At 41.2% G+C, this 24431-nt stretch overlaps 1 protein-coding gene across 1 annotated transcript; it reads right to left on the minus strand.

Moving 5' to 3' along the window:
• Positions 1–6532: 6532 nt before the first annotated feature.
• On the minus strand, positions 6533–12324 carry LOC119943978. The gene is made up of 2 exons (XM_038765208.1): positions 12161–12324; positions 6533–7372 (listed from the first exon to the last, which is right to left on the minus strand). Exon 2 carries the CDS (start codon positions 7327–7329, stop codon positions 6688–6690), a length of 642 nt encoding a protein of 213 aa, XP_038621136.1. The 5' UTR covers positions 7330–7372; positions 12161–12324; the 3' UTR covers positions 6533–6687.
• Between the last annotated feature and the right edge of the window lie 12107 nt (positions 12325–24431).

The raw sequence follows: 24431 nt of genomic DNA on the forward strand, positions 1-24431 counted from the left end.
TGTGCAGAGCACTGTACTAAGCGCTTGGGAAGTACAAGCTGGCAACATATAGAGACGGTCCCTACCCAACAGTGGGCTCACAGTCTAGAAGGGGGAGGCAGAGAACAAAACGAAACATATTAACAAAATAAAATAAATAGAATAAATATATATAAGTAAAATAAATAGAGTAATAAATACATACAAACATATATACATACATACAGGTGCTGTGGGGAAGGGAAGGAGGTAAGGCAGGGGGGATGGAGACGGGGGGATAATGCCCCAGGATCCCAGTTCAGAACAAGCCCTCTTATTAGAGTGTCCCACTGGTCTCTCCTCCCAGGTTGTATCATCCTGGCTGAATCTGGCAGAAACATCCAACTCCTCAACAAAACCTGTGCCTTTTGCATCTTTACAAAGCCAAAACTGCCCATTGTCTTCCCCAAAGTCCTCACCTTTATTCCCAATTTGTCAAAGAGTCCTCCGTGGTGAGTGAGTTTCTCATTTCTTTTGATGATATTATGCTTGAACTCAGCATGGCTCAGTGGAAGGACCATGGGCTTGGGAGTCAGAGGTCATGGGTTCTAATCCCAGCTCTGACACTTATCAGCTGTGTGACTTTGGGCAAGTCACTTAACTTCTCTGTGCCTCAGTTACCTCATCTGGAAAATGGGGATTAAGACTGTGAGCCCCATGTGGAACAGTGTGATTACCTTGTATCTACCCAGTCCTTAGAACAATGCTTGGCACATAGTAAGCGCTTAACAAATACCAAAATTATTATTAGTAGTATTATTACAGTGGAAATTCTTCCTCTTGGTGATGCCAAGAGCCAGTTTTCTTGGGGCCTCTTTTAGATATTTCCTCCTTCTAGGAATGAGAAGGCCCAGAGATGACCAAATGGTCTATACCAGATTTAGGGCCAGATTAACCTTGTGGCTAACAAGGCTTAAACCCAGGCCAGAAATAGAAGAACTAGGATGACTTGGACAATCCGTCTCCAAACGTTATCTAATGGACTCTTTCCATTCTTTGTCCACTTGACCTGTGACCAGCCATTCACACCACAGATCTGCCTCTTCTCCTGGAAGTAACTATTTAACCCATATGTTAGATCTCCTCCTCCCCATCCCCCCCAACCCTACCTCCTTCCCCTCCCCACAGCACCTGTATATATGTTTGTACAGATTTATCACTCTATTTATTTTACTTGTACATATTTACTATCCTATTTATTTTGTTAATGATGTGCATTTACCTTTAATTCTATTTGTTCTGATGACTTGACACCTGTCTACATGTTTTGTTTTGTTATCTGTCTCCCCCTTCTAATCTGTGAGCCCTTTGTTGGGTAGGGACCGTCTCTATATATTTCCAATTAGTACTTTCCAAGCACTCAGTACAGTGCTCTGCACACAGTAAGTGCTCAATAAATATGTTTGAATGAATGCAGGAATGAATATATTGCCATATTCCATTTGTTTTTCCTCCACGACATTTCAAGGATCCAGCTTTTCTGCAGCCACCATGCTGGTCCAGGTACTTGCCATAAACTGGTTTGACAATTCTATCAGTCTCCTAACAGACCTCCCTGCCTCCAATCTCATCTCCCTCCTCAGTAGAGCCAAGTATGAGCTTTGCTGGCCAGATCGTTTTTCAAAAATTTTGTTCTGTGTACATCTCCCACCTTGCATTTTTAAAGGTATTTGTTAAGTGTTTACTATATGCCAAGACAGTACTACGTGCTGGGGAAGATAGAAGTTAAACAGGTCAGACATAGTCCTTGTCCCACATGGGGCTTACAGTCTTAATTCTCATTTTACAGATTAGGTAACTGAGGCACAGAGAAGTTAAGTGACTTGAACAAGTTCACACAGACAAGTGGCAGACCTGGGATTAGAACCAAGGTCCTTCTGATTCCCCAAGCCTATGCTCTACCAACTAGACCACGCTACTTCTCTACCTCTCCTCTGATAATCGCACATTCTTCTCACCATCAAGTAGAAACTCCTGGCCACCGACCTTATGACACTGAATCAGCTTTCTCTCCTCATTCCGGACTGTAAACTCGCTGTTGGCAGGAAACATGTCTACCAACTATTTTATATTGTTCCGTTCCAAGCACTTAGTACAATGCTCTTCACACAGTAAGTGCTCAATAAATACGATTGGTATCTCTCTCTCTCTTTCTCAATTATCCACTCTCTTCTGCTACACTCCAGTTAACCCATCTGATCCTTCTCAAGTCAACCTATTCATTCTGCTTCCTCAACTTTCCCACTAGCAGCCTCTTCTTCAAGCTCTACCGCCCTTGTTTCTGTATCCTATAGATCACAGCTCTCCTCTTCAAAGCGCTTCTAAAATCAATCTCCTCCAGGAAGTCTTCTTACAATTAATTTTCATTTTATTTTGAGCTTTTACTTGAGAAGAACAGCTCTTTTCTTGATAACAGTACCCCACGCCGGTCTCTCCTTGCTTGGTTGATCAGAAGACAGCAGCATTTGTTTACTTTTGTTTGAGGGAACTGGACGGAGGCCAATTGCTCTGTCTCTTGTTACCAAGCTATTTGGAACTATATTAACTGTTTTGTCATATTATGGACAATGCTGGAAAGTGAGACAAACTCTGCCATTCACTTTGATGCCCCATGTTCTCACAGAATCAGTAGCTAATCAATTAGGACAGTGTTGGGTAACATTGACATTTGAAAAAAAGTGTGAATCTGAATAACGGATACTCATTAGTTACTGCCTAGAGATACTGAAATGCAAGTAAGAAGGATTCTAACTCCTCTTAAGACCAGTTAGGACTGTCATTTGACCTAATGATTAATCTTAAACATTATTTCTGAGACACTGCTTCTAACCCAAGCATTCTCAACAAAATATAATTAGAGGTTTTAAATACTATTCACAGAATGATTTGCTTTTTTTAAACAATAATACGTTACACTGAGGAATGCATGGAATCAAAGAAATAGTAAGGGTTAAATAGCACCATGTTCCAATTGGTTTTGCAATTTTTGTTTTCTTCTTTTTTTAGTGAAAATATTAGCTCCTTAAAAAAGGATGAAATACATTTTCTCATGTAAATTTGTGAAATTTAAGCAAATGAAAGTTAGAGCTAATTGTTGGAGAATTTGTTAAGCTCGTTGACTCGCTCCTCGACAAACTGAAATAATATCTAAAGATAAAGTTTAATTGAAAATTAAGGATATGAAATACATGAAAATTCCAACTGAAGAGTTCTTAGACAGTGGCAAATGTGGGTGTATATAATCAGTCAATACATGGTATTTATAGACTGCTTACTATGTTCAGAGCATTGTACTAAATGCTCTGGAAAGTACAATACAGAAGGGAGACCTGATCCCTGACCAAGGAGCTTATAGTCTCTTACTCTTCCAAGTGCTTAGTACCATTCTCTCCATACAGTAAATGCTCAGTAAATGGCACTGATTAATTGGGGGAGACAGACATTAAAATGAGGAGACAAACAGAGTGTAAGGATATGTAAAGTGCTGTGAGGATGAGGGTGGAATGAGTAGCAAAGTACTTAGGGGACATGGACCCAAGTGCATAGGTGATTTGGTGGTGGTCTGTTGGATATGTAGGGACAGAGGGCTCTAGGTAGGAGGGAGGATGTGAGCAGGCAGGGGTCAACAAAGAGAAAGAGATGAGATCAAGGTACAGCTAATAGGTTGGTGTTAGAGTGACATATGCATCCAGGGACAGCAGTGAGGACAGGTGGGTTGGAGAAAGCATCAAACCCAATAGAGAGAGATTTCACTGTTTTTATGGAGATGGATAGCAGGCATTGGAAGTTTTTGAGGAGCTTCAGTCTCATTTCTATCATCATCACCACCCTGCTCACCTCTTCTGCCCGGAGCTACCTCCCCTTCCATATCTGATAGATCACCTAACTCACTATCTTTAAAGCCCTAATAAATTGTATTTCCTTCAGGATGTCTTCCCTGGCTAACCATTCATTCCCCCTGATCTAATTTTCCCTCCCTTCTGCAAAGCCAATTTACTTGCATTCATAGCTTCATGGCCAATATACAGACTTACCTGGTGCAAACTACTCAAGTGGGAAGCAGCATAGCCCAGTGGAAAGAACACAGGCATGGGTGTCAAAGGATCTGGGATTTAATCCCAGCTCTGGTGATTGCATCATCATCATCATCGTTATTATTACCATAATAATTTAAATACTTGCTATGTGCTAAGCACTGTTCTAAACCTACTATGTGAACTTGGGCAATTCACTTTACCTTGTCTGTGCCTCATTTTCCTTATCAATCAATCAATTAATCAATCCATCCATCAGTTGTATTTAATGAGTGTTTACTGTGCACGTGGCACTGTACTACACATTTGGGAAAATATAATTGAATTGGTAGCCCCAGCTGTTGCCTACAAAGAGTCTAGAGGGGAATAAAAGCATTAAAATAAATTACAGTAGGGGAAACGGTAGAGTTTAAGGTTATTTGCATAAGTACTGTGGAGGTGAGGGTGGAGTGAACATCAACGGCTTAAGGGGTACAGATCAGGGTGTCTAAAGGTATTTCCAATATGCCTTGATACCCCAAGATGAGAAATCCTGCCTTAGTGCACATTCAGTTTCAACGACCTGGACTTTCTGGAGTCCCAGACATCAGCCGTGCTCCCCTGCTATTCCAGAACTGGTATGGGGAGAAGAACAGGGAACTGACAGATGACAAGGTTTGAAGCAGAATGGTCTAGGTTAGTACCCAGGGGCTAGGATGTGGGTGCATCTATGGGATGGACCCTTGGGCTTGCCAACAGGGATGCAGACTCACCTGGATGGAGTACTGACTGGTGGCAGGCTATTCCCCTCCAACTGCCCCCTCAGAGTTTATTTGTTTCAAGAAATGAACAATGACTCTATTTAATATCTCTCCCTAATCCTATACCTCTTCTGCTGCCTTAATCCAACTCCAGTTCAGATAATGGTAAACAACCCAGGAACCAGGACAGAAGCTGCTGACACAATGTGTGTCCAGCACAGTGCCACACCTTCACCATTAGCAAGGAATTCCATTTGAAGTTTTTATGTTTGAACTAGGGTTGTCTGGGCTTTTGCCATCATGCTATTGATTGCAATCCGCTACCACATTAGGACAGTCACTCATCCTATCCCACCCAGATTACTGCATCAGCCTCTTTTCTGATGTTCCAACCTCCTGCCTCTCCCCACTTCACTCTGCTTCACTCCATACTCCACTCCGCTGCATGGATCATCTTTCTACAGAAACGTTCACAGCATGTCACCTCCCTCCTCAAAAATCTGCGGTGGTTTCCTATCAATCTTCATATCAAACAAAACTCCTCACTATTGGCTTTAAAGCTTTCCATCACCTTGCCCCCTCTTACCTCACCTCCCTTCCCTCCTTCTACTTCCCAGCCCATACACTTGGTTCCTCTGGTGCTAACCTTCTCACCGTGCCTCCATCTCATCTGTCGCACCACTGACCCTGGCCCACATCCTATCCCTGGCCTGGAACTTCCTCCCTCCTCAAACCTACCAGACAATCACTCTCCCCGACTTCAAAGCCCTACTGGAGGTGGACCTCCTTCAAGAGGCCTTCCCAGACTAAGCCCCACTTTTCCTCAGCTCCCATTCCCTTCCGTGTTACTCTGACTCACTCCCTTTGCTCTTTCCCTCTCTCTCTGCCCCACGGCACTTATGTATATATCAGTAATTTTGTTTATTTACATAGATTCCTGTTTACTTGGATTGATGTCTTTCTCCCCACCCGGACTGTGAGACTGTCTTTATTGCAGTATTGTACTTTCCAAGCAGTTAGTACAGTGCTCTTCACATAATCTGCACTCAGTATATAGGATTGAATAAATGAATGAATGAATAATGAGCACCTGAAAGGTTGGAGGGTAATGGAAAGGATGTGGGATTTAAAATAATGAGCCGAAGGAATGATGGGAGAATCAGAGCTAGTGTGAGTGGAGTTTCAGGTAGAAGAAGGCAGACAAGGTCAATGTAGAAGAGAGAAGGCCCAGCCCACATTGTCCATTCCCTCCCCGCTGCAGTCATTTAGGGCTCAGGACTTCTGTGGGCAATGGTGAGAGTGGAATGGTGAGGGATCTGCCAGTCCATCTGGGAGTAGGCTGAGTGATGATCAAGATGGTGCATGAAGTAACATCTCTGCCTCCAGACTAAATCTCCATACTCCCCTGGTGGCATACAGCAGCCTTGTGGGTAGAGAGCCAGCAGCCAGTCCTCAATGTGCCCCATCTCCCTCTTTGCCATTGCCTGCCATGTACCCTGAGGGAGGATGAGGAAGAAAAGGAGCAGAGTTGGGAGGTTAAAAGACCAACATGACCTTTCTGTGTCAACCTCCAAAATAAATGTGACTGCAGATTTCACATGGAATTTCCAAGCGGAGGAAGGGACTGGATTTTAGAAGGAAGAATATAGTCAGCCAGGTACCCCAATCTCAAACAGCATAACTGACATATACATTAACACAAGCTTTAATATATCAACGATTCTAAATTTTAACCCAAATTTTTCTACAAAGTAAATAATGCTGGTGAGATCTCAGCCAGAAGACCCTACATCTGGTGCAAATACTTAAAGCCACTGAAATCAATGAAGTCAGAACATGAATGTTTGGACCCTAATAGGCCCTTCATCTTGTGGAAGTTGGCAATGAACTCTTCTTCAAAATTCCAAAGGATGCACTCGACTATCCGGTCTCAAACGACATCCATGAATTAATAACATGATCCCATTTGGTAACATCAAGAAGGAGGCTGTTATACCCAAAGGAGTGGCAGCACCCATATTTCTATGCATTGGGATGTCCAGCAGAAGGAAATTGGTCGGGTAGTTGAAAGGATGGTTCACTGAGTCAAGATAAAAATTCCAGGATACTGTTCCTAAAACAATGATGGAACCAAGCATAAGGCAGATTCCGGCCACTTGAAACCAGGGGTAGAATGGTGCATGAACTTCTTTCTTCAAAACAGTTAGTATTCCAAAAAAAGTGAAAAGAAGTGCTGCTCCTTGCATTACGGTGGCCAATGACATCCAGTCCTGGCTAAGAGTAATTTCCCATGGGAATTCCAATGTAGCATTCATTTTTATGCAGACTTTTTCTAGGATTCGTGAAAGCTTGGCCGGGTCTTTGGGTAAATAGCAATATTTGGAAAGTCCCAACCATATTGTCGTTATATTGGGGTTGTCGTATTGCCATACTCTCCAATCCAATGAGTATGTAATTAAAATACTGATTGTAATACTGGCACCCACAAAACATAGCACCACCAGTGGTATCGAAATATCTCTGAGAATGGAGGGCATGGTTTGCTGGAGGCAGGTGTGTTAGGCAGAAATAGCAGGAATGCTGTAAGGAGAAAAAATAAATACATATTATTTTGTGAGGGGTTTTTGTCCTTGCAGATATCTGTTCCCCTGCAAAGGTAGGATTACACTGCAAAATTAAAAATGTTGTAGTGAAGGAGAATGAAACGTCTTTGTTTATACACTTTCCTTACTTCTTTCCAACTCCATGCCTATCCTTTCTCCATTTGCTTGAAACATTTTGAAAATTTCACCTTTCAGAATTTACTTTCATTTAGTGAGACAAAGTATAGTCACGTATTTGTTGCTTTCACCTTTCAGAATTTGCTTTCATTTGGTGAGACAAAGTATAGTCAGGTATTTGTTGCTAAAGGACTTCAAATTGGGGACCTACTAATTATAGATGCCCACAATTCTTGGTTTTAAGTACTTCCTAGATTACATGCAGCCCTCATTCATTCATTCATTCACTCAATCATATTTATTGAGCGCTTACTGTGTGCAGAGCACTGTACTAAGCGCTTGGGAAGTACAAGTTGGCAACATATAGAGACCCAACAGTGGGCTCACAGTCTAGAAAGGGGAGACAAAGAACAAAACAAAACATATTAACAAAATAAAATAAATAGAATAAATATGCACAAATAAAATAGAGTAATAAATTCTGAATGATGCATTATTTTTGCCATGTCCATTAATGACTACAACAATAAATTCAATTTCATGGGAATCAAAATAGCTGTTATCAAGAGTCTACCCGACCCTTTAGAAATTTAATGGAAACTTAATTGTGGTGGGGTGACAAAAATGACAGAGATTCAAAGTGCAGGACAGTTTCTGTCAGTAACTCGGAGGAAAACTGGGACTTTGTAATCGTAGAGATGCATTCGATTTACAATGCCTACAGTTGGGGATGTTATTATTATTATTATTATGAATTCTGTTAACTGTGGCAATTGTTCATTATAATTGTGGTATTAAAGGGCTTTATGTATGCCAATTTGTACCTATTTTGTTTGTAGCACAGCAATTCTATGTCTCCATAGGACAGAAAGTGGGCAGAAAAGATGCCCAAATCTATGGATGCAATCTCAAAATATAAAGGCTAACTATCCTTATTTCTGTTTTACATTAAAAAGAAAATATTGGAAATCCAGAGCTGAAGAGGAACAAATCTAGAATAAAGTAGATGCCTGATAAACCCACAACTTGTCCACATCATCTAATTTTTCATTACAAATCCCTCTGTAGGGTACTGCCATTCTGCTTTCCTCTGTTTGAAAGTCAGTCCCTAAGTGGTGTCACCAATCCTACGTCTCGGAGTATCCTGGATGCTCTGTATCTGATTTTGAAGGAATTTGCTGCAACCATTAACAAAAGTGACAGGAGGAAAGCAGTTTCAGCCCTCACAGCTTGAAAATGATTTTAACATTTGTCTGAATGACTTTGCAGAAGCTTTGAGAGTCATGTTTTCAGATTTGGTATCCACGTCAGATAAAAGAAGCACATTTATTCAATTTATGTTTTAAAGGTCACCTCACCACAACGTTGCTTGATCAAGGTCATTTTTTACTTAACCACTCAACAGAATTTATTGAGCCCCTACTTGTGCAAAACAATATACTAAGTAAAGAGTAAAAAGGACATAGAAGGACAATATACTGGAGGGAAATAGACCCAAAATGATTTAACAAATGGATAGAAAAATGTTTGAATAATAGAGTATGCAAATTGATCCATATAAACATGCAATGGGAGGTTATGAGTGCATAAGTGCTGAGTGATGTGAAAGGCAGGAAATTGGTAGTTGGAATGATGAAGCTTGGGGAGAATATAAATGAACTGGAAAAGCAGCATGGTCTATGGATAAAACATGGGAATGGGAGTCAGAGGACCTGGGTTCTAATTCCAGCTCTGCCACTTTTTTGCTTTGCACAGAGTAAGCACTCAAAAAGTAGCATTGAATAAATATTGTGGAGAATTAATGGAAATACAGGCACCACGTTGACCTTAACCATTTCAATTTCACTCTAAATTGCTATCACTCTACACTATTTTTTGCTCAGCAACACTTCTCTTCCTTTCAAGCTCATTGCCCTCACCAATGATTCCAGATTTTGAATTCCCTCCGGAAGCTCCAGTATGTTCTCAGAAACTTTTGTTTCCAAAATTGAAGTTATTTAATGTGTGCTTTTCCAAACTCCCCATTATTCATATCCAAACTCTGCCCCCTCTTCACACCCCTTCAACATTTACTTCCTCATCCTTCTCAGCTATCTTTCAAGATCCTGTTCTGGGTCCCTTACCCACCTAAACTTATATTCACCTCTCTCGGAGAACTCAAATGGTCCCATGGCTTCACTACCACCTCTATGCAGTTGGCTTATAGACCTAGCTTGCCCATCTATAATCTTGCATTTCCTCATTCTTGAAAAACATTTCAGTATTGCTGTCCTGTCAGCACATCCAGCTTAATATGTCCAAGATTGAACTACTCTTCCTTCTTACATTCTCTCCCATTCTAACTTTCCCAACACAGTTGCCATCACCACCACCTTTCCTGTCTCTAAAGGCCACAACCTTGCCATTATCCTTGAATAGTAATAAAATAATAATAATAATAATAATAATAATAATAATAATAATGGTATTTCTTAAGCGCTAAGTGCCAAGCACTGTTTTAAGAGCTGCTCACTTTCAACTTTCACATACAGTATGTTGCTACAACCTTTCATTTTTTTTTCTTCCCAACACTTCCCAGATCTATCTTACCCTCTGCATTCAAATAATCACCACTCTTATCTATGGGTTCATTATATTCCTGCTTCACTTCTGTATTGGCCCTCTCAGTGGTCTCCCTATCCTGGCCTCTCCCTTCTCCAGTCTTTTACTCTGCTGCTCCGGTGATCTTTTAGGAAAAAAAAAATGTATTGGAAGAGAAAAATGTATTGGTTTATTTTTTGAAACACTTCTATACTCTTCCAACTTGACCACTGGTTTTAAGGCATTCAATCACCTCTCTCCCTCTTACCTATCCACTCCCTTCCCCTACAGCACTCCAGCTCACACTCTCCATTCCTTCCAAATTCATCCTCTCATTGTGTCTTGTTCTGACCTCCCCTATCTGTGATAAGCTCAGGGTAGGCAGGGAACATGTCTGTTTATTGCTATATTGTTCTCTCCCAAGCACTTAGTATAGTGCTCTGCACACTGTAAGTGCTCAATAAATATGATTGAATGAATGAAAATGAATAACAGGCTTGTGCCCTTTCTACTGCCTGGAATGCCATCCCATTTCAAACAGGCCAGATTCCAGCTCTCCCAAATGACAAATATCTTCTGAAATCTTATTTACTCCAGGAGGCTTTCGCCAATTAAGCTACTTTCCCTTCAGATCACTTTCTCCCAATTATAATTTACAGCACTCTTGCTCCTCCGCAGCACATTAGTCTCACTACTTGCCTCTGCCTTTCTGTGCATATCATTTTATATACTCTATTATATGAGCACTTCTTTCTATTTGTAAGTTATTTTAGGTATTTTTCCCCTGTTAAATGAAAATTATTTATGGGCTGAGGTTATGGTTTCTTCTATTGTACACTCCCAAGAGCTCAGAACAGTACTCTGCATTGAGTAAATAATTGGATCCGTTTAACATCGGGCAGCAGTAGAGAACAGAGGCCGAACTACCATGGGACATCCAGGAAAGGAGAAGGAAGAGGGAGTAGCCCAAGGTATAAGATATGTAGGGGACAAATGGAGATCCTAGAGAGTGTCTACTGCTCAAACATGTTAAATACCAGGCATTTTGGTGGTCACTTCGGGCACAGGGAAGCTCTGAAAATGCTCTGGATGTTGGAGTCTGGAAACATTGATACTCAGTGACTTGGTCTATCCTCTAGACTTTAAGCTGATTGTGGGCAGGGCATCTGTCTACCAAATCTGTTGTAGTGTATTCTGCCAGGTGTGTACTGCAGAGGCACACAGTAAGCCCTCAATAAACACCACTGATGATGATGATGATAAACATTAGTAGGGCTGAAAACACTTTCAACTATGTAACATTGATAGGGGGTAGTGGATAGAGCAAGGGTCTTGGAGTCAGAAGGTCATGGGTTATAATTCTGGCTCCACCACATGTCTGCTGTGTGTCCTTGGGCAAGAAACTTCACTTCTCTGTGCCTCAGTTACCTCATCTGTAGAACAGGGATGGAGACTGTGAGCCCCATGTGGGACAGGGAATTTGTCCAACATGATTAACATGTATATACCCCAGTGCTTAGAAAAAGTGTTTGGCACATAGTAAGTGCTTTTCAAGTACCGGAATTATTATTATTATCATTATTATTATTATTATTATCATTATTGACCAAATGCTACATGGTCTACCTTATATCTGCAGCCAGATTGGAACCTAGTTTATTCATTCAATCATGTTCATTGAAAGCTTTTGTGTGCAAAGCACTGTTGATTCCAGGGATAGTGTGGGAGTAGTATTTCTGGACATTGTCTTAGGGCAGGGAGTACCATCCGATCTCACAGTGGTTTAGGTGGGGAATAGGATCTGCAGCAGAGTAAAAGGGTGGGGGAACTTAAGTTACAGAAACCTTTCATGGATTTAGACTGAAGGAAGTCCTAAGGTGTCCAGGCCAGAGCCATGCTTGCTTCAGTGGCAGCTAAATCTCCCAAGGGAATTGGGTTGCAAATATCCAGGGAGACAAGCCCAGGATGACTCTCACACAGTGTGTGCTTAGATTGAGACAGCACATATTTCCCTTTTCAATTATGGACCTTTTTTCAGGAAAAACTAGAAATCTTACCAAGCCATTACCTGAACTAAGCAGTGGTGGTCTAACTGATTTTTCATCCCACGTCTCAGCAGTGCGTTCCTCAAAAGGGGCTCGAGGTTCTCTTTGAGATAGAAGTCCTGGCTCCAGTGGGAGAAAGCAGAAATCTAGTCCCTGCCTTCCCACTTGCATCCAGGAATGGAGCTGGTCCTCTACTACTGGAAGGAACAGACCACCGAGCTGACCGTGCAAACTCGAATCCGTTTGGAACACTGGGAATTTGAACTTTAAGGCTGGGGGAGGGGGGGAAGGAAGTGGTTCCAGAGGGCCTGTTGACTGTTAGAATTAAAGTGTTAGATGGGTCTTTCTCATCACTCTTTTTCACGGGCATTTTCAATGGTTTGTGAGAACCAGGCTCTCATTGATTTGATTTCTCTGTTTTTCAAGGCATTGTTGTGATGGTCAAATCAATACAGAAATGTGATGACAATTAAACCTGTTTGCTGGTATCAGATGGAGGTGGATGGGACTTCTTCATTCAACGGACCTATTTAATGTGCCCTTGCCTGTAAAAGGGAAGATGGACCAGGAAACTGAAAGCGAACACCCAGAAAAGCTCCTGAGGAAGTCTTCACAGGCCAAACGACTGCTGGTAGGAACTCCAAGTGATGAGAACTGAAAGTTACCAAGGAGCTAAATCTTTTCTTCTGAGGGCATGGAATCACTTTCCAGGAACTCTGGACCAGGGCTCCTCATCTGCAGAAGTGAATATTCAGGCTGGGTAGAATCCTTAAAGTGTCGATGGAGCAAACGGGAGTGAACACCTGAAGCCCACCGAGAGTCTTGCTGGTCTGAGAATCCGAGGTGTGAAGGTGAAATTTGTACTGAATCTTTCCAAATTCAGTGTGCTCTGCACACCTTAAGTGCTCCATAAATACCATTGATATGGCTCTATAACAAAGGCAGCATAATGAATAATAATAATAATGATGAGGGCATTTATTAAGCACTTACTATGTACAAAGCACTGTTCTAAGCACTGGAGAGGTTAGGGGTGAGGCTAAGCTGGCTGAACTCTTTAATTTATTTGATACATTTTGTGTGCTGAGCACTGTACTAAGCACTTGGGAAAGCACAGTACAATGAAGTTGGTAGACAGCATCGCTGCCCAAATGGAGCTAACCAGTCTCGACTCTATATCTTCCTTTTCTAGCCACGGTAAGGCCTCCCTCCAGCTTTCTCCACTTCCTGCTTCCTATCTTCTTGTCACTGTTCTCTCTGAAGAGGCGACCCACACCCTAAGCCTGCTCCTTTCATCTAACTCTGAGGCCCACTAATTGGAAAAAAAATAAAACGATCACTGAGTCCGAGAGTTGGAGTTTGCCACTGAGGGCAAGGAGGCTTTACACTACATCTGGCGAAATTAGATGTAAAACCCACACACTTAAACAAGAATGACAGCATGTTCCTAGCAAGCCCAGAGGAAATCACTTTGGTTTTCATTCTCCTGGAGTTTCACATTGTGCTTTCTGAGTTGTTAATCTTGCAATATGTGAATTTTAACAGACTTTCGGAATACAGGATGCAAATGTCAATCTAGTCCTCATCCTATTGGTATATGGACATACTTAAGAACATCATAGGTGTTTGATTTTGATGATTCTGGGGGAATCTCAGTCCTGAATCCCACCTAAAAGTCCTCCTGGAGTCATTTCAGGAATGCCTGGACTCCTGTGAGTTTCCAAAGAGTCCTAAACCCCTCTACTTCTTCTCTTCCTAGTATTAGTAGCATTTAAGGTTCCATGCTTATCAAAGCTAAATTTTCTGTATCCCTTTTGCTGCCCCCAACCCTGATCTCTCATGGGCAGCATTTCCCCAGGGGTAAGGTGATTACATGGGGACAACTTTGGAGAAGATTAATTTGGCAGTATTTCATCTCTACATTAGTTCAATTGTATGTGTGTAGAGCATTGTGCTAAGTTCTTGGGAGAGTACACTATATCAACAGAGGATGTGGCATGTTATGCTTAGATTGTAATTTACCCATAAATTATTTATTTACACTATTAACATATGTCTTCCTTTAATCAGTCAATCATCATCAATTGTATTAAGACCTTACTGTGTGCACTGAACAAAGTACTTGGGAGAATACAGTACATGAGAGCTGGTAGACACCTTCCCTGCCCACAATGAGCACTTACAGTACCGAGTACTGTATGAAGCACCTATGGGAGAATAATATAAACAGATATTGGTAGAGGTATATATATTACTATACCTCTACCTTGTTGCTTATTGTGGAGCCCCTGCTCACATCCTCACCTCAAACTCCTTTCTCTTTCATATCTTACAGCTTTATTACTCCCAGCTTCAAAGCTCTACTAAAATATGTCTCCTCCATGAAGGCTTCTGTGACTAACCTCTTTTCCCGCTACCCTATATTCCCTCTATTTTGTGTCACCTATGCACTTGGGTCTGTACCTCTTAAGCACTTTGATACTCACCTCAAGCCCATTGCACATATCCTTATAATTTTTGGCTTGGCCTATCTGTAATTTATTTCATTATTTGTTTCCCCAAATATATAACAAACGTTTTGAGGGAAAGGTTCTGACTACCAACTTTAATATACTGTATTCTCCCAAGGGCTTAGTATAGTATACTTAGTATACTGTAAACAGTAAGCACTAAATAAATGTCATTACTTTATGGTATTTGTGAAGGACTTACTATGGATCAAACACTGTTCTAAGTGCTGGGGTAGATATGAGTTAATTAGGTTGGACAGAGTCCCTGCCCCTCATGTGGCTCACAGTCCAAGTAGTAGGGAGAACAGGAGAAGTGAGGCACAGAGAAGTGAGATGACTTACCCAAGGCCACAAAGCAAACAATTGGAAGAGCAAGAATTAGAACCCAGGCCTTCTGATCCCTCAGGCCCATGCTCTTTCCACTGACTGACTGACAAAAAAACAGGAAACAAGAAGAAGGGAAATAAAAATTATGGAAATTAATATCAGCTGAACAAAATTTTGGATTTTTTTTTTCCCTAAATCAATCAATCAAGAGGAGGTGAGAATCTTTTAGGTAGTAGATTGGACCCCTGAGTTAGGTTTAATGACATGTTTCAGAGGTGCCATCTACTCGAGCTAAATTATGTTTTAAATGCAGCTTCTATCTCCAAAGCATCTGTGCACATATTATCTCATTTTACTTGCCTAATAGCTATGCCAAATGGGAAGGGCAGTTAGAGGAACCAAAGCACAGAGAGGTTAAATGACTTAGTGAAGTCACACAGTAGATCCAGGATCTTTACCCTGGGTTCCTAGAACCCCAGCTCTCCTAACTCATAAACCAATGTTTCCTTGTTCATTCTCTCAAAGATTATAATTACAAGATTATTATTATAACATTATTATTACTGCACCAACAAAGAAATGGTCAGTGTGTTCTGTACAAGCAGCGTAGCCTAGTGGAAAGAGCATAGGCCTGGTAGTTGGGAGACCTGGGTTCTAATCTGGCCCGTGCCACTGTACTTGACTGAGTTCACATAGCAGGAACTTAACTTCTCCGTTCCCTCGTCTATAAAATGGGGATTCAGTACCTGTTCTCCCTTCTACTTAGGCTGTGACCCCCATGAAGCACAGAGGGATTCATTCATTCATTCAATTGTATTTATTGAGCGCTTACTGTGTGCAGAGCACTGTAAAATTTTGTCTGACCTGTCCCTGTCCCTATCCCTGTTCCACATAGGGCTCACAGTCTTAATTCCCATTTTTCAGATGAGGTAACTCTCTGAACAGAGAAGATAAGTGAGTTGCCCCAGGGCACGCTGCAGACAAGTGGCAGAGCAGGATTAGAACCCAGGTCTTTTGTCTCCCAAGCCCATGCTCTATCCACTAGGCCACGCTGCTTCTCCCAAGTGCTTAGTACACTGTTTGGCACAAAGTAAGTGCTCACCAAATGCCACTATCGTAATTACCATTATTAGTTTTAGGAGCTCTCTGATCAATTAAGGTATATTGCCAATTAATTGGTTAATATTTGCTGGAAGCCCACAGGCTGCACAGACTGATACGGGAGATTGGAACTGAGTGCTTCGATGGGGGTCACAGATGTGGAGCAGGTAGAAAAATTCCATCTCTGATGGCGAAGTGTTAATGTAGAACACAAACCAAAAACTCCTAAGATATATTGCCATTCAAACCCCCACATATGGCCGAGCCCTATAGCTACTACACTCACAATATTCAGCCTTTTCAATGGCTCCATATTTGATTCATATTTACAAAAAGACTTACAAAACTTTTACCAATTATAATGGAATTAAAACCTCCAGACTCGGAGGTTATGCTATAGCTTTACTGGACTGTGAATTCTGAATTGAATGAGCTTTATTCTAGCAATTGCTACAAGAACAAAACTATCAAAATAAACAACTACTTTTTAATGGTACTTTTTAAGTGCTTACCATGTTCCAGGCACTGTACTAAATTAAACAAGATATAAGATTGATTGATAATGAGTTTGGACATAGTCCCTGTCCACACTGGGGCTCACAGTCTAAGTAGGAAGAAGTAGGTTGTAATCCACATTTTACAGATGAGGCACAGAGAAGTTAACTGACTTGCCCCAAATCACCCAGCAGACAAGTGGCAGATCCAATATTAGAACCCAAGTCCCCTTTTGAGTCCCAGGTTTGTGCTAGTGGAAAACTAGACCACACTGCATCCCGTTCCAGGGGGTGGACAAGTGTCCCTTGAAGCAGCATGTTGCACATTAATAAATATTGTTGGGATGTATCAGTGGAAGTCTATGTGGGCAGCATTGTGATGTGGAAGGACTTAACCTAAAAGAAAACATTACTCAGTCTATAGCAAAAGGCTCTGAAAAAAGCAGTCCCCAGATGACAACCAAATGATAGATTATGACTGAAAACAAGTACAGGTCCTGGATTGGTCATTTAATATCTTTCCATGGGTTGAAATATTGCCAGCATCCCAATCTTCACCAAAAAAGGGAAAGGTTACCTGAATGTAATATAATTACCAAGGTGATTATTTTCCAGAAAAGTTTGGCAATTTCTAGAAAGTTGCAGAAATAAGTGGTGCCACAAGCACCAGTCCAAAAGATATTCACATCTTCACATACACACATGAATCTTCATACATATTTAAAATTGGGATTTGTGAAGTTTCCAATTTCAAATAGCACCTCATTCTTTTGAACAATAATCATTGCCTCTGCTGACTGCCAAATGGAACATATTTTCCCATATTCAAATCCTGCTTTAAAATGTTGTTAAGGAGCCTAGGCATCTTTTTGCACTTTGGGAATGAATGCCATTACTTTGAAAGGTTTGAATTATATTGGCCCCTGGCCAATCTTTAGCAAGAAAACCTGTCTTTGGCATCCATTTCACTCAGTGGAAAGAGTACGGGCTTTGGAGTCATACGTCATGGGTTTGAATCCCGACTCTGCCACACATCTGCTGTGTGACCTTGGGCAAGTCGCTTCACTTCTCTGAGCCTCAGTGACCTCATCTGTAAACTGGGGATTAAGACTGTGAGCCCCACGTGGGACAACCTGATCACCTTGTATCCCCCCCAGTGCTTAGAACAGTGCTCTGCACATAGTAAGCACTTAACGAATGCCATTATTATTATTATTATTATAATTGGCATAGAATAATTTGCATTAGTGACCTATGATTTTGCAATCTTCACATGACAAGCAATTCTCCAAGGAAGTGAGCACCAATGAACCTGGGAAAACTTTGACTTAGTTTTTCAAATATAGATCCTGGCAATGATAATCATACTAAGAATATGTGGATATTTCTGGGGATTTTTTTTCTTTTCAATGGTATTTGTTCAATGTTTAATATGGTCAAGCACTGTTCTAAGCACTTGAATTGAATTGAATCACCCAAGCAAAATAATAAGGTTATTGTGTTGGCACTCACTCCTCACAGTTACAATAAACCTCAAAGTTACAACTGTGTTTTTTCCAATATCTCCAAATACTCTAATTTATAAACCAAGAAGAATAATTAAAGGACAACTTGTGGCAATAACAAATTGAGGACAGAAACATTATGATGGATTTATACTAGTTAGCTCCTTCATGGGATTCTGAGACCTGTTGGATGCAGTTCTTTTGAAACTTCCACGGAGTATGTGCTTTACCCATTAATCTTTGCAACGCTTTCTAAATCAGTTGGCCATAATAATAATAATAATAATAATGATGGCATTTATTAAGCGCTTACTATGTGCAAAGCACTGTTCTAAGTGCTGGGGAGGTTACAAGGTGATCAGGTTGTCCCACGTGGGGCTCACAGTCTCAATCCCCATTTTACAGATGAGGTAACTGAGGCCCAGAGAAGTTAAGTGACTTGCCCAAAGTCACACAGCTGACAATTGGCAGAGCCGGGGTTTGAACCCATGACCTCTGACTCCAAAGCCCGTGCTCTTCTCCACTGAGCCACGCTGCTTCTCTGTTCATCTTCCATGTTCTTCCATGTTCATCTTCAGAACATGGGACCACTTGGATGTAGAAATACAAATCTGATTAAAGCTAGAAAACCCCAATTTATAATTAGCCTTAATGATAGGTTGTCAGAAATAGAATCCTAAGATGGGTGAGATTTGCACAAAAAACAAGTTTTTCAAATATGTTTTATGACATACACCAAGTGATATTTCAACAAAAGTATTCATTGTATTCTTGAGGTTTTATAGTATCCATTTGAACAAAAGGAAACCTCTTGCTTAGATGTTTGCGATGCAGATTCTGACAAATTGAATGTGGCAGGTAAAAGCTAAAACATTAACAAACAGAAGTTGTGTTCCGTTTACGGTCAAATCGTAATGTGGAACAATTAAAGCTTCAGTAAGACAGCTATAAAATAGAGGAATGGTGGTGGAAATCTATAAATCTTTCAGAAGATTTTATCTGTGCTACATATCTTCCTTCACATATGGTGTAAACTCAACCATATTTTGTTGGATCCCGACTAAATTATGTCTCGAGATCAAAGCAGAGGTGAAATCTGTTTTTCTTTTTTTTTGAGATTTAAACTAGTCTAAGCATCCAACCAAATGATAAGGATAAGTGGCATTGGGAAGAGTGAAACAATGGTGAAAAAACAGGGGCAGTAACAGTTGAAAGCAAGGGTCAGAAAGTGGCTTAGAGAACATTCTTCCATGATCTTCTTCCTGCTTCTCCTTGAAGCTCTCTAAGTGTCCCTCTCTGCTTGGTCCATTCATTTGTTCATTCAATTGTATTTATTATGAGCTTATTGTGTGCAGACCACGGTACTAAGCACTTGGGAAAGTTCAGTACAGCAATAAAGAGTGATAATCCCTGCCCACAGTGAGCTCACAGTCTATAGAGGCAGGAGACAGACATCAATAAAAATAAACAGACATCAATATAAATAAATAAAATTACAGGTATATACAGAAGTGCTACGGGGCCGGGAGAGGAGGGGAAGAGCAAAGGGAACAAGTCAGGGCAATGCAGAAGGGAGTAGGAGATGAGGGAAGTGGGGATTAGTCTGTGAAGGCCACTTGGGGAAGATATGCCCTCAATAAGGCTTTGAAGCCATGGGAGAGTAGTTGACAGTCAGATTTGAGGAGGGAGGGTGTTCCAGAAATAGGATGTGGGCCAGGGATCAGCATCCAGATAGGCGAGATAAAGGCCCAGTGAGAAGGTAAGCACAAATCATGTCCATAAAATTCCAAATGGAGACCTTAAAGTCCTATGTTTGCTGCTTGAATCCTTAATCTCAAATCCTCCCTCCAATATAACCTGGATCTCCGAGGGATTACAGACTGATGGCTTGCTAAACCAAGGAACAAACAGTATAAATGCCTCCTTATCTGGGGTGGAGTCTGTCAGGAGGGGTCGAGAAGGTTGGGAACAATGAGAAGGACTAAAAGAGGTTTATTCATTCATTCATATTTACTGAGCACTTACTGTGTGCAGAGCACTGCACTAAGCGCTTGGAAAGTACAATTCAGCAACAAATAGAGATGATCCCTACCCAACAATGGGCTCACGGTCTAGAAGGGGGGGAGGCAGAAAATGAAACAAAACAAAATAAGTACATAGGCATCAATAGCATCAATATTAAGAAATAGAATTATAGCAATACTCCTATAAGGAGTAGGGGCGATGGGGAGGGGAGGAGGAGTACAGGAAAAGGGGGGCTCAGTCTGGGAAGGCCTCCTGGAGGAGGTGAGCCTTCAGTAGGGCTTTGAAGGGGGAAAGTGTGCTAGTTTGGTGCATGTGAGGAGGGAAGGCATTCCAGGCCAGAGGTAGGATGTGGGCCAGGAGCTGACGGCAGGACTCGTTGTTGGGTAGGGGCCTGTCTCTATATGTTGCTGACTTGCACTTCCCAAGCGCTTAGTACAGTGCTCTGCACACAGTAAGCTCTCAATAAATATGATTGAATGAATGAATGAATGAACAAGGCACAGTGAAGAGGTTAGCAGGCGAGGAGAGGAGTGTGTGGGCTGGGCTATAAAAGGAGAGAAGGGAGGTGCGGTAAGAGGGGGCAAGGTGATGGAGAGCTCTGAAGCCAATAGTGAGGAGTTTCTGCTTGATACGAAGGTTGATAGGCAACCACTGGAGATTATTGAGGAGGGGGGTGGCATGCCCAGAGTGTTTCTGTAAAAAGATAATCCAGGCGGTAGAGTAAAGTATAGACTGAAGTGGGGAGAGACAGGAGGTTGGGAGCTCAGAAATAAGGCAGGTAACTGCTGATTGTCACTCCCTAGTAGAGTCTACAAGAAGTTCAAATCCAGATTGCAGATCTGAAATAGAAGCAGTTTTTTTTGCCAACCCTAATTCTGATCGATTACGGAAGGTAGAGCTAACACAACTTGGGATTCCTCAGACGCACAGCCTGTGGGGAATCATCAGTAGGCTAGTTTGGTACATTTCCACAAGTACTTCAAAAGAATATAGCATCTCATGTGGAAACCTACTGTTAAGAGGTAACATTTGCATATGAATCCACAAATCACTCAAAAAATCAACAATGATAGAGCTGAAATGTAAAACTCATCAACAACAGACACAATGCTATTACTGTTCTTTACTGCTAGTATACCCTCCCAAGTGAAAGGAAAGATAGATCTATATGCACAGAGCATAGGCAACTATATAACCAAACAGTGGGATTTACTGAGTGCTTTCTGTGGTCAGAGCACTGCAAAAATACAAGCCCAAAGAAACTGTATTGCTTATTTCAGGAAGATGGGAAGAGTTACTGACAACCGTGTCCACTTCTCTCATCTTCACCTAAACTGAGCAAACCATCAGCCCCCTCACTTCAACAGTCCATGAGAAGGACACACCATAACCAAACTGCCTTGACTCTTCAAATCCCATCTGGGGTTAAGATTAAGATGAGAGTTTGGGCCACTGCGACAAAAGGGACATGGAGAATTTTGTAAGGATTAAGGAGAGAAGCAATCAATCGCTCATATTTACAGAGCACTTACTGTGTGCAGAGCACTGTACTAACCACTTGGAAGAGTACATATAATAAAACTGGTAGATATGTTCCCTGCACACAAGCTTACAGTCTAGAGCATTGACCATGAAAAAAATTAAGGATTGGCTAATTAAACCTATGCGGGAAACCCAAAGGAACTGAGATTTTTAGTCTAGAAGTCATGGCTGAAGAGATACCATAATAAGTGTCTTCAAGAATATCAAAGGATCTAAGTACCAGCCATTCTTTCTCTATGGTACTGAGAAAATACAGGTGGAGCCTATTTTCTGTTGGATATGCTGAATCAGCAAAAACTTGACAGCATGGGTTGTGCTCAACAGAGTGTGACTGAAAGAAGTGGAAGAAGTCCTTCATTTAAAACTTTTAATAGAATAACATTTTCTTATATACTTGGGATGGCTTAGGGGTGACCTTTCTGAAGCTAAGAAATGCCACAGGAACCTCTCAGGGATCCATACAGACCAGTGACTTCATGAATATGATACCAGATCAAATGGACAAATTAAATGTGAAATTATCAGGCTCTTATTCATTTTACTTAGAAAATCCAGAAATGGCATCTTTCCTAAGCAACAGCACTTTAGCGTATTGGTGGAAGAAATGTTGCAAGAAACAGAAATATTTGAGAAGCAGCATGGCTCAGTGGAAAGAGCGTGGGCTTTGGAATCAGAGGACGTGGGTTCGAATCCCGGCTCCGCTACATGTCTGCTGTGTGACCTTGGGCAAGTCGCTTCACTTCTCAGAGCCCACTGTTGGGTAGGGACCGTCTCTATATGTTGCCAACTTGTACTACCCAAGCGCTTAGTACAGTGCTCTGCACACAGTAAGCGCTCAATAAGTGCGATTGATTGATTGATTGATTGATTTGGAACTTTCAGCCATTATATATATTACTGTTGGTATTCTGTTCTTAGGACTGTGAAAGAATTGTCTAATTTTAATAGAGAGTACAGGTATTGTGGGAGACATTGCTGTGCTCTTGATCATGAATTATTCATCATTCATTGTGCTTCCCTATTATGAATGCTGATAGAAGATTAGTATTGTTGTGCTAAATTTACTCTTAAATTGGACTGTGATTTGACTATTATGAAAATTGAACTAAACATGCTTCACTGACATTGAAATGAAGTCTTTTACATGACTTGAGATGCTCTATATTTTGTTGTGATTTTTGTGGAATCTTAAATATGATCTTGGAGTAGTCAGATAGCAATGTCTTTACAGGGAGTAGAAAAGTCAGCCTGTTTAATTAATTCTCCTATCTGGGTACCACCTTGGAGAGGAAAGACTGGTAGATTAAGTTCTATAGGTTGGTAAATGATATATACAGGCATAACCCCGGTTCTGAAGGATCACAGTAAATGCAACTTGAATATGCATCACACATTAATTGTTAACATAGTCCAGAATTCATTATCCCTAGTCGCTATTACATCCAACAGGGGAGAAAGCTCCCTCTCTTCCTGCCCTTCCCCTTTTCTGGCTTCCACTGTGCCACTTTCATGACTTGTGGGCCAGATTCTCCACTTCAGCAAGGGCTTGGGCAGGAGAGAGAACAGATAGTGTGGCAATAGAAGGGTCAGGGACCTCTTCTTAAATAATGGTGATATTTGTTACCCACTTACTATGTATCAAGCACTGTACTAAGCACTGGGGAAGATAGATACAAGATATTCAGTTTGGACAAAGTACCTGTCCCATGTAGAGCTTCCCTCCCTGATTCTGTGTTGCCTTCAGTTGAAGCTAGAGAAACAATTGGGACAAGGAAGCTGGGCCATGTCTCAGGTGTCCGTTCATTGGGATCCCACTGACGATCCTCCCGTCACATTATCCTACCCACTTTCTGCAGTAGCAGCCCTTGGCTTGAGCATGAGAGTAATGGTTAAATAATAATGAAATAATAAAAATAATAATTGTGGTAACTGTTAAGTCCTTCTGTGACAAGCACCCTACCAAATGCTGGGGTTGATATGATACAATCAAATCAGGCACAGTTCCTGTTCCACATGGGGCACACAGATAAAAGGGAGGAAGAATAGGTGTTTAATCCTCATTTTCCAGATTCATTCATTCATTCATTCATTTGTATTTACTGAGCTCTTACTGTGTGCAGAGCACTGTACTTAGCACTTGGGAAGTACAATTCGGCAACATAAAGAGACGGTCCCTGCCCAACAACATGCTCACAGTCTAGAAGGGTGAGGGAACATCCACAAAAAGTAAAGTGACTTGCCCATGGTCACGCACCAGACATGCTGCTTCTCTATAAAATAATTAATGAATAAAATAGTAGATAGGGTGGAGAAGGGTGAGATGAGTGGAGAGGGTCACATTTGGGGTACATGGGGAAATAAGAAAATTATTAGTAATAATAGAGGTGAAGGGGCAGTAAGTGAAAGTATATAGTTAACTTTATAATTACTTGAGTGCCTCCATCGTAGTGTCTAGGTTGTCTATGGAACAGGAAACTCACAAATTATATTCAAGTTTATAGAAAAATACTTCCCACAGTATGATGGCTGACAATATATCCTCAATTTATAGGAATGTACTCTGGAGTAGTCTGTCACAGTAGCCAGAACTCTACTGAGGAAAGAGTGTTCAAGTAAGGAGGGAATAATTCCAAATTCAACACTATTTATAGAGCACTTCCTATGTGCAGAGGACTAATCTAAGCACATGGAACAATTTGATTGAGGAAAAATATACAGTCCTTGCCTTCAAGGAGCTTCTTCCCTGAGATATTTTTGTGGAAATAGAGATTTTTTGATGCAATTCTTCAA

This window comes from Tachyglossus aculeatus, chromosome 22 (assembly GCF_015852505.1).
Source record: "Tachyglossus aculeatus isolate mTacAcu1 chromosome 22, mTacAcu1.pri, whole genome shotgun sequence".
NCBI lineage: Eukaryota > Metazoa > Chordata > Mammalia > Monotremata > Tachyglossidae > Tachyglossus > Tachyglossus aculeatus.

What these genes read in the sequence shown, in the direction of transcription:
- LOC119943978 (XM_038765208.1), bottom strand. Translation starts at nt 7,329, where the DNA reads ATGCCCTCCATTCTCAGAGATATTTCGATACCACTGGTGGTGCTATGT.